At 44.2% G+C, this 18,143-nt stretch overlaps 1 protein-coding gene across 3 annotated transcripts in view; it reads right to left on the reverse strand.

Moving 5' to 3' along the window:
* Window positions 1–18,143, reverse strand: part of LOC310789371 (UTP--glucose-1-phosphate uridylyltransferase-like) — an 82,342-nt gene that overhangs the window by 23,641 nt on the left and 40,558 nt on the right. For all 3 annotated transcript variants that reach the window (XM_083651005.1, XM_083651004.1, XM_083651006.1), the window contains 2 exons: window positions 16,560–16,745; window positions 8,004–8,137 (listed from right to left, as the gene is read on the reverse strand). In XM_083651005.1, the coding sequence (XP_083507131.1) occupies window positions 8,004–8,137; window positions 16,560–16,745 (320 nt within the window). The remainder of the gene's footprint in view (window positions 1–8,003; window positions 8,138–16,559; window positions 16,746–18,143) is intronic.

Below are 18,143 nucleotides of genomic sequence, written 5' to 3' on the forward strand. Positions count from 1 at the left end.
CCAGCTAGAAGTGTTAATTTTGTGGCTATAGACAAAATGGTGCAGGTAGCTTGTGTGAGAGAGACCCACGCAGTATGCTTGAGGACCATCGTGACGTCCCAATCCCCCGTCTGGGGAAACAGAGCGTTTGGGAGTGTGGCTTGAAGGAGACTGCAGGGGGAAGCTGGATAGGGACAAATCCAACTGTGGCAGTTCTGAGGTTGTGACCACTCATTACAGGGAGGGATGACAGCAGTATATATGCATTTACAAGTAAAAACAGCTTTTGCACGGAATGGGACCTTTAAAATGCCTCAAACGACAAACCAAACCTGTGCTGTGACATTTCAGCTATGGGAAGGAAGGTCCATAACTGGACAGCATGCAGCAAGCTTGTCAGACACACACACACACACACACACACACACACACACACACACAGACACACACACACACACACACACACAGAGAGAGAGTGCAGTTAACTCAATTAATCTAATCAAATATTAAACAGTACGGTGACGCGCTCTGATCAATATTTAACGACGTCGTGTGCCCTTTGTGTGGTCTGCTTCTGATGCAGTGAATGGGAGGAAGCGGTTGCAAGGCATTCTGGGAGTTCAGTCTGGTCTCATCGGCCAATTGTGATACGTGACTTGTTGTCGCTCTCATATTCCCATGCCTCAGAACATTTGATCATGTTTTTAAATCTGTAGTATTAATATCATGCACTTGTCTCCACCTACTTTAATGACTCATTTGTCTTTTTTTTAAGGGAGTTCAGCACTTTTATGGCTTTGTAAATGAAGCCATGTCTGAGCTCAGCTCACACGCACTCACACACACACACACACACACACACACACACCGTCTCACACACACACACCGACACGCACATTATTTACATCTCTGTCGAGGACTTCACATATTTCCTCCGTTCCTCATCCGTTTTGCCACAAGATGCAAGAACGTAGACTATATTTAGCTAGCTTTGCATTTTAAATGAACTTAGCTATACTACAATATTAAATATATTCCTGCCAGGCAGACGCTGTTAGCTACTTTGCCTGATGCCGGTAAGTCGATCTATCCCACCAGTGACTTTGGCAGGTAGCCAACCAGGCCTTTTTGGCTGGTAAACGGTAAAAGGGGATGATGAAATTTATTTACCCTGTAGACTTAAAAAAATAAAAAAATAAAAAATAAATAAGAAGAAAAAAACAGCAGCACCTGAACTATCACTTCTCTCAGGTCTCCTATGAATTGTCAATACCCAACTTTCTCTGTGTCGACGCTGAGTCCCACATGTATGCTCCCCCCCCCCCCCCCCCCCCCACTGTCCCAAAGCGCTTTGTACTGCACTTCCTCCAGCGTACACAAGGAGTGCTCTAAATAATTCACAGAGAATAGTAAAAGTAAGTGGAATTGGAGCGACAAGTCGGCGACACCGTGGTTTGAAATATTAATGGCTTGTTGCTCCATAAATTACTTTTCCTGCTCTTTGCATTCCAGGTAGAGACCGGAGAAGAACGCACAGCATTTAGGTTAAGTTAAGTTATCCTTTATTTATCCCCATGGGGAAATTCATCCTCTGCATTTGACCCATCCTCTACTTAGGAACCTTCCTAGAACTAGGAGCAGTGGGCAGCCACAGTGCAGCGCCCGGGGACCAACTCCAGTTGTTTTGCCAGTGCCTTGGTCAGGGGCACTGACAGGAGTATTAACCCTAACATACATGTCTTAGTCTTTTGGTGGTGGGAGGAAACCAGAGCCCCTGGAGGAAACCCACACGAACACAGGGAGAACATGCAAACTCCACACAGAAAGGACCTGGGACGGACCGGGTTTTCGAATCCAGGATCCAATACTGATAATTGATTAAAATACATATATATTCCAATATATCTCTGCAGTGTCACTAGCTGCGTTTACATGTACACTTTTTCCTCAATCTGATTGAAATTGATCGGTTTGAAGATTTTGGGTCACAAGTGCATTTTCTCACAGTGAAAAATAAATTCATACTGTAATTATACCAGTAGCCTAAAGCGTGAATTATGCCAGACATATGGGCCCCTATTCTCCCACACGCCTTCGGCGCTAAAACGGGCCTTAAACGCAAAAAAACGTGCCTTGCGCCTGCCTCGGGAAGATATCAACATGGCTTTACGCTGGCAAATGCGCTTTAGGCGGAATGGGCGTGGCGCTCTCCCTGAATGGGCGAGAATGGGCGTGTCGGCCTTAAATGCCGGCCTAATGATATCTTCCCAACTGGCGTAAATTTTGCGCTTTGCGCTTTTGAAAACCAGGCCTATTCAGTGCGCCAGTTGCGAGGAGCGCTCTTCTGCCTCTCCCCTGTCACCCTTCTCTGTCTCTCTCTGAAACCAGGCCTATTCAGTGCGCCAGTTGCGAGGAGCGCTCTTCTGCCTCTTCTCTGTCACCCTTCTCTCTCTCTCTCTGACTCCCTCGCTCAGACAGACACAACACACTTCCCATAGGAAAAATAAGTTGTAAGTTCACTGCCTGGCATGTCCCAGCATGCATTGTGGTACTCCATTTCGCTACTAAATAGCAACCAAATGAGCCGAAATATATGGTTAGCCTACATGCTCCCAAAATAATGTGTAATGGTAACACAACCTGCAATTGTAGAACATTTCAATATTGGACCAAATAAAACATCGAAATGAAAACACCACCCTATGTGAAACATATATGTCCTCCTGGGCCTATATATATCCCTTGTCGATTTAACGTGATTTAGATAAGTGACAGCGGAACGCGCTTCTACTGTCATGTGCTATACTGTGATGTCCACTCCAATAACTTGGCCCTACTTCACATTTAGTTTTACAATAAAAACACATTTATGCAATGACTTTAGATAATGTAGGGTATATTTATGTGCATCATCCTTCCTGCAGCAGGCGAGAGAAAATTATATCTTTCTGGACAAACTTTCACCAATCTAATAGGCTATATTTTTCTAGCTGATGCATTTAGAACATTCTTTTCACTTTGATCTTGCTATAGTGTAGGGTATTTACATGCTTGCAGTATTTAAACTGCAGTTAGATTGGTTTGAGAAGCATAATAATATGGAATAATAGCCTATATGGAGACAGACAGACTGGATGAAGGGAGGGGGGGGGCAGAGCACTTGGCTTTGTCTGGTTTTACTGGATTTGTCCTGGAATTGGAGCTTAAAAGGCAAGCGTGTGACTCTTTACTGCAATTCTCCAATGAGCAGACTATGCATAATTTTACGCTTAAAAGGCGTGGTTATAATGGTTGAGGCTGCGTGTAGCGCCGATACCAAGATAGCGAGTGCGCTGGTCCACACCCACTAACTGCGCTAGGCGGCCTAGCGCTAGGCCTTAAACGCAGTTTCAACGCCGATTGCAACGATAGGGCCCATGGTCTGTTGCACGGAAATCGTGGACTGTGCGGGCTTCTCCTCACCAGAGTGTTGAAAATCTCCACTTTGTCTGCGCGCATAGTTCAAAAATAACTCTTCTGGCAGCAGCTCCTCTCCTCTCCTGCTGCAGGCAGGAGTGCCCTTTATGTCAAGACAGAGGGCATCATGGGCATGAGCAGAAGGAACACAGCCAGAGAGTCCTCAGTTTCACCGTTTACCTGATAACATTTTGATTTTGATCGGTTTCTGAGAAGGTTTAAAGGGACAGCTCACCCTAAAATCCAAAATACATATTTTTCCTCTCACCTGTAGTGCTATTTATCCATCTATATCGTTTTGGGATAGTTGCCTGAGTTTTGGAGATATCGGCCGCAGAGATGTCTGCCTTCTCTTGAATACAATGTAACTGGATGGCACTCGGCTTGTGGTGCTCGAAGCAGCCAACAAAATACATTTGAAAAACTCAACAGCATTGTCTCTTTCCAGAAATCATGATCCGGTTACTCAAAATAATGCACAGACTTTGTTGTGAGCAGTTTCATGTAGGAACTAGTTTATTTTGCAGTCTCATGTAGGAACTAGCTAGCAGCTGGCGGGTATAGTTCGGTCAAAAGAAAAACGTTCCTCCATGAAACTGCTCATAACGAGGTCTGTGGATTATCTTGAGTAACGGGGTCATGATTTCTGGAAAGAGACATTGTTGTTGAGTTTTTCAAATCTATTTATTTGGCACTTTGAGCACCACAAGCCGAGTGCCATCCAGTTCCATTGTATTGGAGAGAAGGCAGAAACTCTGCGGACGATATTTCCTAAACTCAGGCAACTAACACAAAATGATATAGATGGATAAATAGCACTACAGGTGAGAGGGAATATATGTATTTTGGATTTTAGGGTGAGCTGTTCCTTTAAACTACCCCGTTTTGGGCCTGTTTAAGCTGGTTGAGGTGTTTATATGGAGCATTCTTAATCCGTTTGGGCTTTTAAACCAATTCAAATCTGATTACTAGGCTCCATGTAAACGTGCCTAGTGATACTCAAGCACACAGGTGTTCTTGAATATTGGATGTATTGTGTTGTATTGTTTCAAATTGTTCCTTCCTGCCAAATGTCTAGTGTAAAATAAGAATAATAACCTTGCGTTAATGGTCAGATTCTTTTTGAGGGAACTGATACACATTACTAGGAGGACCAATGTTCATATCTAATAATGAACATTGAAACATTAACTGTAATGTGTCATTTCTAAAATGTGACGGAACAGAGAGGTCTCGGTGTCGTCAAACGCCGTCTCAGTGTCGTCAAAGTGTCGCCTTCCTTTTCAATATGTGGAAGTGAAGGAGAGGGAGGATAGAGAGGAGTGGAACACTTTGACCCTACTGGTTACTTATAATATTGTTAGAATTTAAACTACCGTAATGCTGGACGCTTTACTGGACAGCACAAGGGGCTGATTCAATTCTGCACATCATTATACAATGTGCCACACAAAGCATTTACTGTACATTTCAGGCTGCTAGCTGTATCCGGAGAGATTCACAAAGAGTGCAATATAAGTCTCCATTTAAATTCCTACACTGATTTTATTTTTTACAAGCAACCGACCAACAGAGTCAAAGCTTTTCTGTTCCAGTCTCTCTTCACACCAGGCCCGCTGTTACCTGCTGTGACATTTGCTTATGGCTCATTTCCACCACACATAACAGCACAGTACAGCTCTACTCTACCTGGTCTTACTCATCTCTACTTGATACTCGCCTCCGCCCACACCTGGTCGTCATAGCGACCGCATATCTGCCCTCCACCCATAGCCCAAGTAGGATATAACGTATAACGTTAAAATTAAATCCATACACGGAACTTTTAAACTGGTTATGAAATACTGGTGCCTCTAAATCAGTGGTTCTCAAATGGGGGTCCTTTGTCAGGGGGTCCGCGAAAAGTTTTCAAGTTAAAAAAAAAAAAAAAAAAAAAAACTTTTTTCTTTTTTAATAATTAACACGTTCACTGCCAATGACGAGTTGACTCGTCAAACACAATCCAACCGTTCACTGCCAATGACGAGTTGACTCGTCAAAAAAAAAAAAAAATTTTTTGACGGTGCTACGTGGATCAATGCCCCCCACGTCTCCTATAAAAATATTGGAAGTATTGAATGTGTATAATCTATTTTACCGACCAACTAAGTGGCGACAGTGCTCTCCCGACAGAGAGAAAGCCAACCAAAAACAGCCGCGGGAGGAAGCCATTCTCAAGGAAATGGCTTGGCGATTTTACAGTCATCAGTCACCAGACTCGCCCAAGAGCGGCCGCGCCAGCAGCAGCACACCGAGAGCGGAGAGCGGTGCTGGCGTGGGGGATTGCAAATTTGCATAATAGATTATGGGTGAAACACACTTTGAAACACCCGCAGAAAGGCCAGAATCGCACGCATTCCGAAAACCCAGAAACGAACGAGCCTCATTCTCATACTGTAGGCGAAAACGCTTTCACGCTGCTGCACACGGGCGCACAACGGTGGGGGGTTCCAAAAATAGACTGGGTGGGCAGCATAAAGCCTAGAATCGCACAAAGCTTCATCAAAGCTCTCAACCGAAAATCCAAGAAACGATTGAGTCCCATCCACAGTCCACACTCGCCACACTCGCCGACGAGGGGCCGCCAGAGAGGGAGGCTGCTCACTGCTCAGACAGGCAGGAGAAACTGGCTTGTGACAATCGCCACCAGACACGCCCACGGAGGGAGGAGTTTGAAGGAGAGGGTGTTCAGAACTATATTGTTCAGATGTCTGATCTCTCACTGATGCCAAAAATAAATGGTTAAAGTGACTGTTCTGCCTGTTTGATTGAATTTCACAAAACTGCGATTATCTCAGCTTCCTGTCTCAGACGCTGAAACCATGCTGTACTCAACGGCTAATATCTACATAACTACTAACTCTACAAACTAACTCTTTTAGACAGAGAAAGCACACATTCTATTAGTACTTTTGTGAACTTCGTGTTCACAAAGTCCAAGCAGAAAATTATCCTCTGCTCTTGTAAAATGAGCCAGAATCCTCAAAAAACGGCTTGGCAGAAGCTACCTACAGTAAAAAAAAAACGGCTGGCAGTGAATGTGTTAAAAAGAAAATGCTACATGTTACTTATTCCTTCTCAAACTACGGTACTTCCTACATGGTGCTAGTCTATCAAAATATCTTGGCTGTCATTTATTGTGTTGCATAGTGGTTTTCTGTACTGTTGACAAATTGTGATATTGTAAGTCGCTTTGGACAAAACAAAAGCGTCTGCTAAATGACGTAATGTAAATGTAAAGTAATAAAAAAAAAATGTTTTTTTTTTTTTTTGCAAAATCTTCATAGTTCAACGAAAATAGTTTATGCTTTAAATCTAAAATGGTTCATGGATTACATTCTAATAACAAACCTATCAAATTAAAAGTCAAGCACGTTACCGTGGAAACAATTAAGCTTAGCCCAAAATCACAAATCAGAATGAGGGGGTCCGCGGTATATTTTCTATCTTGTAAGGGGTCCTTGGCTGAAAAACATTTGAGAACCTCTGCTCTAAATGACCGACATGGGCAAATGTGACAATCGGCCAGGAGAATGGACATCAATTTGTTGATATTTACAATACATGCATGCGCTGCGCGGGGGACGGGGTTATGCTATGGGGAGAAGGGAAGCCTCTACCCCTGCGGCCACTCACCAGGCAAGACCGCGGCTTCGCTAAACCCCCGCCTCCGGCCTAGCGGAGCCGACGTTACACACAACTACAAAGGGCTTCCCGAGCAGCAGACTTTTTCTCTCTCAAAACAATTGAAAACCACCGTCATCTTAAGGCTGAGCAAGGAGATCGATTTTATTTCACCAGAGCCGCAGGCAGCAACACAAAAGACTGATGGAAATAACAGAAGAGAAGGAAAGCCCCACTAAAGTGGTATCCAGCATTGACAGTAGACACAGTAAACACGATTCTGACCAATCAGTCGTCTGCAGTGTTTTCACGTCACCGTATGGTACCGGCTAGGGGTGTCAAAAATAATCGATTATAAGATGCATCGCGATGCGGACGTGCACGATTCTGCATCGATTCACAAATGTCAAAAATCCATTATTATTATTTTATTTTTTTATAATCAAATAAAATATAATGGAAGTACATGCAGTTGTTTATTTTAATTATGGATCATAATACAATGCAATTCCAAATGCACTTTTATTTTAAAAGTAGCCACACAGTGAGAAAAAAAAAAGTGAGAAAAAATAAATCATGTATTGCGGAAAAAAGTGATGCATCGATTTAAGATGCATCGAGATGCACCGAGATGCATCGATAATCGTAATCGAATCGAATCGTAGCCCTCTGAATCGTAATCGAATCGAATCGTGAGGCCAGTGAAGATTCACAGCCCTAGTACTGGCTGGAACCTCAACAGAGCAGGGACCAAAACTAGCACGACTCAACCCCGACTCAACCCGGGCTGTCCAGGTTTTTGATCGGTGGAATGAGAGAAAAATGCGAGACGAGCTGGGCGGGGCCGCGCTGATACCAGCGGTGGAAATGGGCCATTAGTTGCAACACTGCCATGTGGTGTTTACCTGCTCTGGTTGAAGGTGTGTATCTTGACACGGTGGTGTGTGTATTTCTGCAGGATCTTCTTGGTGTCTTCATCCGTGTTGAAGGAGTTCATGAGGACCAGCGGCACGTCTGTGTTGTAAGTCTTGTTCAGGTGCTGCGGGAGAGAGAAGGGGGAGAGAGAGGGTTCAAACTAATTATAGGAATGTCAGTCAACTTTATTTCATCTTCATTTTATAACCCTCTCAGCTGGAACACAGGCCGGTTCAGTGCCTTGCTCAAGGGCACCTCATCGGCAGACAGGGAGTGCCCCCCCCCCCCCCCCGTCCGTATGGAATTTCAACCGGCACCTTCTGGGCACTTTCTGGAAAAGTGATAAATTGTTGCATTAGCCTATTTCCCAGCAACTTCACGTCATCCTGAGTATCAGTTCTCCATAAACAAGTTCATTTCATTTTTGTGGTTGTGTTTGAGAAGTCCGCCTTCAGGCTAACCATGCGCATTGAAACGGCGGGTGTTGGCGCCGGTTTTGCAAAACGCAATAATGACCTTGAGGCAGCGGGTTATGGCGCAATATTGTTACTCACATTTTCAGTTTCAATCTGACAGTTTTATTCGGAGAAGAAGCGTTTTTTTTTCTTTTTCGAGTTGAGGGAAAATCAGAGTGAAAGGGTGGGAGAGAGGATATGATTCAGTGGGGTGCGGTGGGTGACCTGAGGAACTCGTTGAAGAGATGAGCTGGAGAATTATTGCTTTCAAGACAACTCTGACTCCGTCATCGTTGCGTTCACGCTGTTTTTAACTCGGAGTAGCTGTTCAATTCAACACACTGCTATAATCAGCGCGCAATATAAACAATATTAAACACATATCGCATAATTACACCTCACATTTAGGTCAACAAACACTTTGATGACGTCGACTCGAACAAACCGGAGCTCTGAAATGACACCCGAATGGCCGACGACTTGTAATTTCCGACTCCTCGACGACCGATCGATTCATTTCTCACCGGTCGGAGCTGGTTTTTCTGAACTGGGAGGGGAAAGGTCACCGAGGGAACCAGGATGCAGAGGAGTCAAGTCTGGGTGTCGCCGGCTCACTCGTCGCTCAATAAGCACCACTCCTAAAATAAACACTCCACTCAACTTAAGACGCATGTAAACTGTGCTGGAGAGGATGCTCATCATACACCCCTCCTTGGACTCACAGACCCCGTAACGAATAGCAAACAGTTCTAAAAAAAAACATGACACACCGACACCATGTGCTCTACAATGTGTTGACACTGGGGGTGTGTGTGGCTTACACAACCAAGAGCAAAGGCAGGGTGGACTGCAGTTCCTGTAACGGTTTCTTTCATCCAGTGTTGAGTAAGATAGAATAGGCTATCTTTGACGTCCCCCAGTGCTATACTGGCAATCATACTGTGCTCTCACGCAGGCCCGTAGCCAGGGTTTGAGAAATCTCGAGGTCATTTTAGCGAGACGTGGGGGACCCAGGGGGGGCTGTGCCTCCCCGCTTAGAAAATGTTGTCCATTTTAAAGTAAAATGCTTCAATCTGGTGCACATTGAGAGCAACATTAGGAGGCTAGATCTATAAAGAACTACAGACATCATGTTAGATGAATATCCTCTTTACTGTGCTGTTGCTTTAAATTGATACAAAAAATAAATGTCTCCCCATATAATATAATGTATATTCTGCAGACAGGTCACATGGCACATTACTAGGGGTGTCACAATATATCGTCCCACGAAATTTCGCGATAGTAAAACGTCACGATATGTATCGTTGAGATGAAATCTCATATCGTGAATTTTTTTTTTTTTTTTTTTTTTTTTTCAAAAATAGACAAAGAAACGTCTTTGTTTGTTGAAGTTCAATGTGTGGAAAGTAGTTCAGTTGAACAAGTCTCTGAAGAGACACATGAGAAGTTATACAGGAGAGAAACCATTCAATTGAGTTTCTGGCAAAACTGTTTACTTGACAGGAAAAACTGAAGATGCATAAAAAATAGACTAAGAAAAGTCTTGTTGTTTGAGTTTGAAGAAAAACTGAAGATGCATATTGAGAATTTATACTGCTGAGAAACCTTTTAGTTCAAAGTAAATCTAAGTGACGGTGTAACTCATTCTATTTCAAGATAAGCCTTATCTCCAATCTCATGTTTTTTCTAGTTGTTATTGTAATAACAATTTCCCACAACAGCATGTTTTGTATTTGTGCATTTCAAATAAAATACTACTTTTCCAGTCATATATTGTCATTATTCAAGTTTAAAAAAATATTGTTAAAATCGTATCGTATCGTATCGTTATCGTGAACCCAGTATCGTGATACGTATCGTATCGTGAACTGAGTGTATCGTGACACCCCTACACATTACTGCTCAATTAAATACAATGGCTCATCTACACAAACATCACGTACAGGGGAGTTAGTTACCCATTCACTTCAATAGAACTGTCCCCAACGTCTAGCCCCAATGCAAAATTTGAACATTGTGGTGAGTTATGTCTCTTCCTTCTATAGCACACAGAGAGGAAGCAAAACATCAATGACAGATGAATAGATCTGGGTGCCGGGGCTATTTAAAAAAAAAAAAAAAAAAAAAAACGAGGTCATGACCTCGGTGGTCCTCAATGGTAGCTACGGGCCTGCTCTCACGTGACTTTTGGCATCACCGATATGAAGAAATTGGCTACGGTTGGGTGAAGGAAGTAGCAGTGTGCTGCCTGCTGATGAAGACATTTTGGCCTGAAATGTCACACATAGAGGAAAAAAAGGAACACACACTAGCAGTCAAGCTTGGACACAGCTGATTGAATGTACTATATTTTTCTATTGTCTTAAAGCCGTTTGAATCTAAAGGTTTATGCTTAAAGGGACAGCTCACCCTAAAATCCAAAATACATATTTTCCCTCTCACCTCTCCATCTATATTGTTTTGTGTTAGTTGCCTGGGTTTTGGAGATATCGGCCGCAGAGTTTCTGCCTTCTCTCCAATACAATGGAACTGGATGGCACTCGGCTTGTGGTGCTCAAAGTGCCAAAGAAAAACTGGTAAACTCGACAGCAATGTCTCTTTCCAGAAATCATGACCCGGTTACTCAAGATAACCCACAGACCTCGTTATGAGCAGTTTCATGGAGGAACTATTTTTCTTTCGACCGAACTACACCCGCTAGCTGCTAGCTAGTTCCTTGTATTGGAGATAAGGCAGCCATCTCTACTGCTCCAAAATCTATATATCTCCAAAACTCAGGCAACTAACTAATATAGATAGATGGATAAATAGCACTACAGGTGAGAGGAAAAATATGTATTTTGGATTTTAGGGTGAGCTGTCCCTTTAAATACTTGAAATGTGTTTCTTAGACAAATATAAATGGTCAAGTTGACCCGATGTAGCCGTTGCTTTTCCATCGAGGCAAAGGAAGGATACTTTAAAGAATCTAAAACACAAGATACATTTGATTTGTTTCACACTTTTGTGGTCACTGTGAATTCCATTTGTGCTATTTCCTAGTTTTGATGTCTTTATTATTATTATTCTGAAATGTGAAAAATAGCACACAAAAAATAAAGAACACGTTTCGGTTTTGTAGACTGTGTTGATATCAATAAATACATCTATTATTGCCAATTAAACAAATTTAAAACTTCTTAAAAACACACACACACGGGAAACATTTCAACTTTTCTGAGAGCTTCTGAATAGACAGACAGACAGCATAAAAAAGTCCTGTGCTTAATCATTTGAATAATTCTTGACCCAAGACTTAGGCACTGGCAGCCACTCTTATACCTGCTTCACTCACAAATCGACCAGATAGCCAAGTCAAATGAAGGCAGTAAATATTCCGCACCCAGGTGGTGCCATCCCAATAAGCCCATCCCTCATCTGCTTGCACTGAGAGCTAACGGGCATCACTCGAGGACTGGAGGTGGTCCACTGAGAGCTAACGGGCATCACTCGAGGACTGGAGGCGGTCCACTGAGAGCTAACAGGCATCACTCAGGAGGACTGGAGGCGGTCCACTGAGAGCTAACGGGCATCACTCAGGAGGACTGGAGGCGGTCCACTGAGAGCTAACGGGCATCACTCAGGAGGACTGGAGGCGGTCCACTGAGAGCTAACAGGCATCACTCAGGAGGACTGGAGGCGGTCCACTGAGAGCTAACAGGCATCACTCAGGAGGACTGGAGGCGGTCCACTGAGAGCTAACGGGCATCACTCGAGGACTGGAGGCGGTCCAAAGTGAATGTGCGGTCACCTGACTGGGGCTGGCAGCGTGGTGGCTGACAGAGCCTTCCTCACACAGGAGATGAGGTGAGGGGTCTCTACTCTACGTTTCCCCCTCTTTCTAAATGGCCTGATTCACTCAGGAGGTAATCTGACCAGACCTGCAGAGAAAATGGAGCGTGGTGACTTGGACACAGAGTGCAGTGTCCTGGGGAGTCCCGAGAGGCTGTTATGAAACGTATACACACATACCATGAATGAACGCACGCACGCACACACACACACACACACACACACACACACACACACACACACACACGCATACAGTCTCCCTGACAAACCCATGGCATGCACACACACACACAAAATGCACAAATTATGACAATCACTTCCCTATTGAGTTCCTTGTGCACAATCCATGTCCAAATGTCAAATGAGGTCTCAAATCTTAAAATAAAAACTTTGAACCTTTCATGAATGAATGAATGAATGAATGAATGAATGAATGAATGAATGAATGAATGAAAAAATGTATTGGTCACCACCACCACCACCAACCATACACTTAGGTCATAACCAAAGGTTAGGGGCAGAAGCAAACGCTTATGTAAAGCATCCCCCTTTTCTTACAATTAAAATAAGAAAATCATCATGTTCAGACATTTTGGACATTGTCCTTACTTGCCATCATATAAACAACAAAGGATTTCAAGGAAAAAATATCCTAATACAAGAAACAAAAAACAACAACAAAAAAAGCAAAAAAAAAAGTAAATAAGCAATACAACAGTCAATACAACAGTCCCCTTCATCTACATCTCCCCTTCACAAATGAAGTGGATCGAATAGGTGAAATCAAGGCGTCATAACTTGGTCTGAAGTAACCCAGGAGGACCAAGTAGTATTGAAAGTTCTCCAGTCCGACGATACCCGCATTCAATCCTTTTTGTATACAGATAAAATAAAATAAAAACTATTTGTATGGTTTTGCTCGTAGCCAATCATCGCAAGGTTTCTTCAATTTAATGTGACCTGTGATTGGCCCACTACCGAAGCAGCTACAACCGGTCTGTGGTGGTGAAGTTGAGTGCTGTGTAGGTGACGCGGAGTTTGCAGTTCAGCATATCGAGAGATGCCACCAAAACATTAAAAGTATGGCTATTAGGGATGTCACAATATATCGTCCCACGATATATCGCGTTATCAAAACGTGACAATATGTATCGTTGAAATGAAATCTCATATCGTGAGAAAAAGAAGCTGAACATGGTGGCACTGATCTGCATCTGATTGCATGCTCGCTCTCCTTTTCATTGCTTTGTTTGAACAGACAAGGGACGTTACAGACACGGAGGATGAAAATGGTGAAATTACTCTAATTAGCGTGGATCGGAAAAAAATATTGTTAAAATATCGTATCGTATCGTTATCGTGAACCCAATATCGTGTATCGTATCGTATCGTGAACTGAGTGTATAGTGACACCCCTAATGGCTATACAACACAAAAAGGTATCGAATGAAGTACTATTGTTATTCAGCAGTATCACTTTAACTTTATCGTGATTTATTTTTTATGATACCCAGTCCTGTTTGTTTTGCCAAATTGTAGGGTTATCGTGTGAAAAAGAAACAATCTTAATGTACAATTATGCATGGGTAGGTACCTGCAGGCCCCCCCCCCCCCCCCCCCAACACACACACACACACACACACACACCTCCTCCAGCACACTGCTGCCTCTGTTCCCCTGCCTGACCGCACACCAACAGATCCCCTTTCACTATCACACACAAGTTCTTTCAAAAGACCCTCAGCTCAGTTTCAAAAAGGCATGTCTCTGCCCCTCACCTCAGACACGTAAAGCAACAGAAACTCCTGCCCTGGAGGAAAAGTAGGCCTCCAGTGTGTCAGGGTTGGTTTTTTCTTTCGCAAACCCTCAGATCACCCCTGAGCCGTTTACTCCCCCCCGTGCGTCGCCTCGCCTGCCTGCTCCTGGTTATGTGAGGCAAAAGTCTCAGCTCCTCCTGTGGGATTGTGTGACTTCATACAACTTTGCAGAAAACTCAAACCAGTCACGACAACAAATCCAACAACACATAACAATCACATGACACGAAGCGGAGCAGATGTTCGTATCGTCCCCAGACAGCGCATCACTTCCTGCTAGGCTGCAGGAGCTGGTCCGTTACGTCTTGACCCTCCATTTCAAACCTCTCATGTCCACCGCCCAGACCCCACCCGCCCTGACATCATGACAGCTGGGGTTAGGCAACAACAACCCTACAGACTTGGGGGGGGGGGGGGGGGGGGGGGCATCTAAGCTACTGCATTACGCAGTCATGGTTTCATAGGCCTGGGGTAGTAACTTGACCCTGCCAGATGGGGGCGCTATAGGGGTAGAGAGGTTTCATGAAAACCCATTAAAAAATAAACAAACAAGTTGTAAGATCCCAGCAACTGGAACGATGGTCAGACGTTCCTACAGAGACAATATTGGCCATGCAGGTGGGAAAGCCGGTGGGGTATGTGTCTTGTTCGCCGCAATAGCGCCTCCTCTGGCCAGTTCAGGGAGGGGAACTGGGGGGAAATGGTGCGATCCTCCCGTGTGCTACGTCCTGCCGATGAAACTCCTCGCTGTTAGGTGAAAAAAAGCAGCTGGCAACTGCACATGTATCGGAGAAAGCACGTGCTAGTCTACGGCTCTCCCCAGATCGGCAGAGGGGGCGGAGCAACGACCGCGACAGCAGGGGAATTCGTCCGAGTACAATTGGGGAGAAAATGGGAGAAAAACGTGAAAAAACTTGATATAACAAAAAAGTGGATGGTGATGCATCCATCATAACTCTTCAGGTGAAGCTGCAGACACACGTTAATTTGTTCCATACACCCCAGGGAAATGGACATCTTGGTTGTTGTGAAAATGTAACTTTGGCTCAGCAGCTGTACTCTCGTGTAGGGTTTTAATGATAACCGTGATACAATCCCTTACGATAACCGTACCGTTTCAAATTTTTATTATCATTAAAACCGTGGTACCGCGATTACTGTGTTATCATGATTACAGTGCTTTGAAAAACATGGTATATACTGTCCATCATCAACCAAAGTTGGCAACCGTCTCCCAGATGCAAACGTGCAGCCTTGGAGAATTATTTCAGTGAGTGTATCGATCCTTTTTGGGTCTGAGTTTTCAATATAAAACTTGGTGAAATGATTTCTGTGAGTGTATTAGTACTTTTTGAACATGTTTAGCACATTTTAACAAACCGTGATAATACTGATAACCGTGATAATTTTGGTCACTATAATCGTGATGAAATTTTCATATCGTTCCATCTCTACTCTCGTGCAATCTAATGTGCCGTTTCTAATGAATGCTCTGAATATTCATCACATATGTCATCTCTGTTTCCAAAACTTACTACTGTCGATGCCTCTGTATCTGTGCTGCTAACTGATCAGTTCTGATGTCTGCTCTCTGTGTAATTGGACCACATAAAAGAATGTTACAATCTCTGTCTCTTCAAAGAAATGTATCTATGCAGCCTTCATGCTGGCAGCATCTCTTCCTCTCATGAGACTTTCATCTTACCCCCAGCTTACTTCCTGTTGCAGTGTTTGCTGGTACACTAACTGACAGGACATAAGCTAGGTTCCAAACTGTTCCCTGGCAACACAATTCCGTGAAAATGTCTATAGCAGAGGTTCCCAAAATTAAGAATGTCGTGGGCCCACTTTGAAATCTGAACAGAGCATGTGGACTTGGGGATACGGCTAATTAATAATCCATCCACATACAAAAATTGAGGCAATATACCAAAAAGCCAGATTGACCAAATTTTCTCCCCCCTTAAGGTCCTTACACATCGGGAGCGTTTTTTTTCGTGCGATTAATTCGCACGTCAATAATATTTTCCGAACCTACGTATATCAGTCAATGCAACTGTGCATACCAACGGCGAAGTTTCGCTGAGCGTTATTGCGGCGTTTATTTTTTCGAACCACGGTCGATTTTTCAGAAATTCGTTTCCGACGTGTACACATCTGTGGCTGTGATTGACAGGTGCGTCAAAACTTGCATCGCAATTTCATGCCGTGTATTCGCATCGCTCTTGATGTGTAAGGACCTTTACTCGTCAGAAGTAGCCTACAGTAGCAACATTCGTTGAGACAAACTGTGATGAGCAACAACAGAAAAAAAAAATCAACCCACAAGCTATTAATGCTAATGCTATGAAGAATGCCACCTGTACCTCTCTCTATCTGCTGCATGGTGAGGTCCAGGAAGGTGTTAGTCATGGTTGTGGCTGGTGTTGAGTCACTGTACCTCTATCTGCTGCACGGTGAGGTCCAGGAAGGTGTTCTCGTTGCGGACACTGATCAGGCTCTTGGGGCCCTTGCAGCCCATGCTGGTGCCCAGGCCTCCGTTCAGCTTCACCACCACCAGTTTGTTCAGGCTGTCGGCCACGCTGTCCGGCAGGCCGCGCGCAGCTATCTTATCATAAGGCTGGATCTGTGGAGGACAGGGAGGACGAGAGACAGAGGAAGTCAAGTTCAATCAACTGTGCTTATTAAAAAGTGGTCATCCTCAGATTACTTCTGTATTTGGCTGCCATCTTTGGTGCTCAGCGCTCATTGCTATGGTGTGTTTTCTGCACTGTCCTTGCCAAAGACCACCTGTCAATCAAACAGTGCGGGTGGTGGGACTGTGAAATCTTTTTCCTTTGTTTTTTTTTCCCTTATTCTGCTGCTGAACTTTGGAGTTTCTGTAGGTGGCGCTCTTTTCTTTGTCTGTTCAGCCATAGTGGCTTAGCTATCACTGCTCACGCTAACTAATATTAGTTAGCGTGAGCAGTGATAGCTAAGCCACCATCAACTACCATCAACACAATGAGCAGGCGAGGCCATGCAGCAGTCGAGCTGCGGGCGAGGCCACGCAGCGGGTGAGCTGCGTGTGCGAGCTGCAGGGCGGGTAAGGCCAAGCTAGCCAGCCCACGCGCGCAGCATTCGAGCCTAGGAATCGAGCATGTGATATGCCTAGTTACTTTGAACAACAGTCTTGTTGCAAAGTGCTTCATGGAACAACAGAGAACTTGAATGCAGATTAAAACAAGTGAACACACAGTGTCTCTTTCTCTCACACACACACACACACACACACACACACGCACACACACACACACACAGAGGCAACGCTTTTCGTGTGTGAAAGGCGCAAATACAAGATGTTGGCTTAATGCAGCACGACACAGCTGCTTTCAAATGTATTCTTCAGCACTAATGTTGGCTGAGTAGCAAAAACCACTGGTGCATGGATGTGTGTGTGCGTGTGTGTGTGTGCGTGTGTGTGTGTGTCTGTGTATGTGTGTGTGCGTGTGTGTCTGTGTATGTGTGTGTGTGTGTGTGTGTGTGTGTGCGTGTGCGTGTGTATGTGTGGCGGTGGGTCAGTAAAACCACATTACTGGGTCAATACTACAGCTCTGACTTCAGCACAATCTCATATTATGTATTGACTGCTTCCATTCTCCTACACACACTAGAAAGCAGTATAAAAAAAAAGAGAGGAAGTGTGTGTGTGCGTGTGTGTGCGGCGTGTGTGTGTGTGTGTGTGCGTGCGTGCGTGCGTGTGTGTGTGTGAGACACAAAGAGAGAGACAGTCATCTTCTAGTATCACAAAACTATAATTTTCTCAACCGGGGATTTAAAATTATCTTTAAAAAAAGTAAAATTTATTCCCATTTTGTGCCATGTATAATTTCACAAGAGTAGGTGTCACTTTCGCGGCGTCTGGGTATTGTCGAGGTAAAAGCACACTCGCCTACCACCGCTACACTAGTGCCTCCTCTGGTCGGGCGGGGGCGCCTGTTTCGGGGAGAGGGAGGTGAACTGGGGGGGAAATAGCGTGATCCTC

The sequence above is a fragment of the Poromitra crassiceps genome (genome assembly GCF_964638095.1).
Source record: "Poromitra crassiceps genome assembly, chromosome: 14".
Taxonomy (NCBI): domain Eukaryota; kingdom Metazoa; phylum Chordata; class Actinopteri; order Beryciformes; family Melamphaidae; genus Poromitra; species Poromitra crassiceps.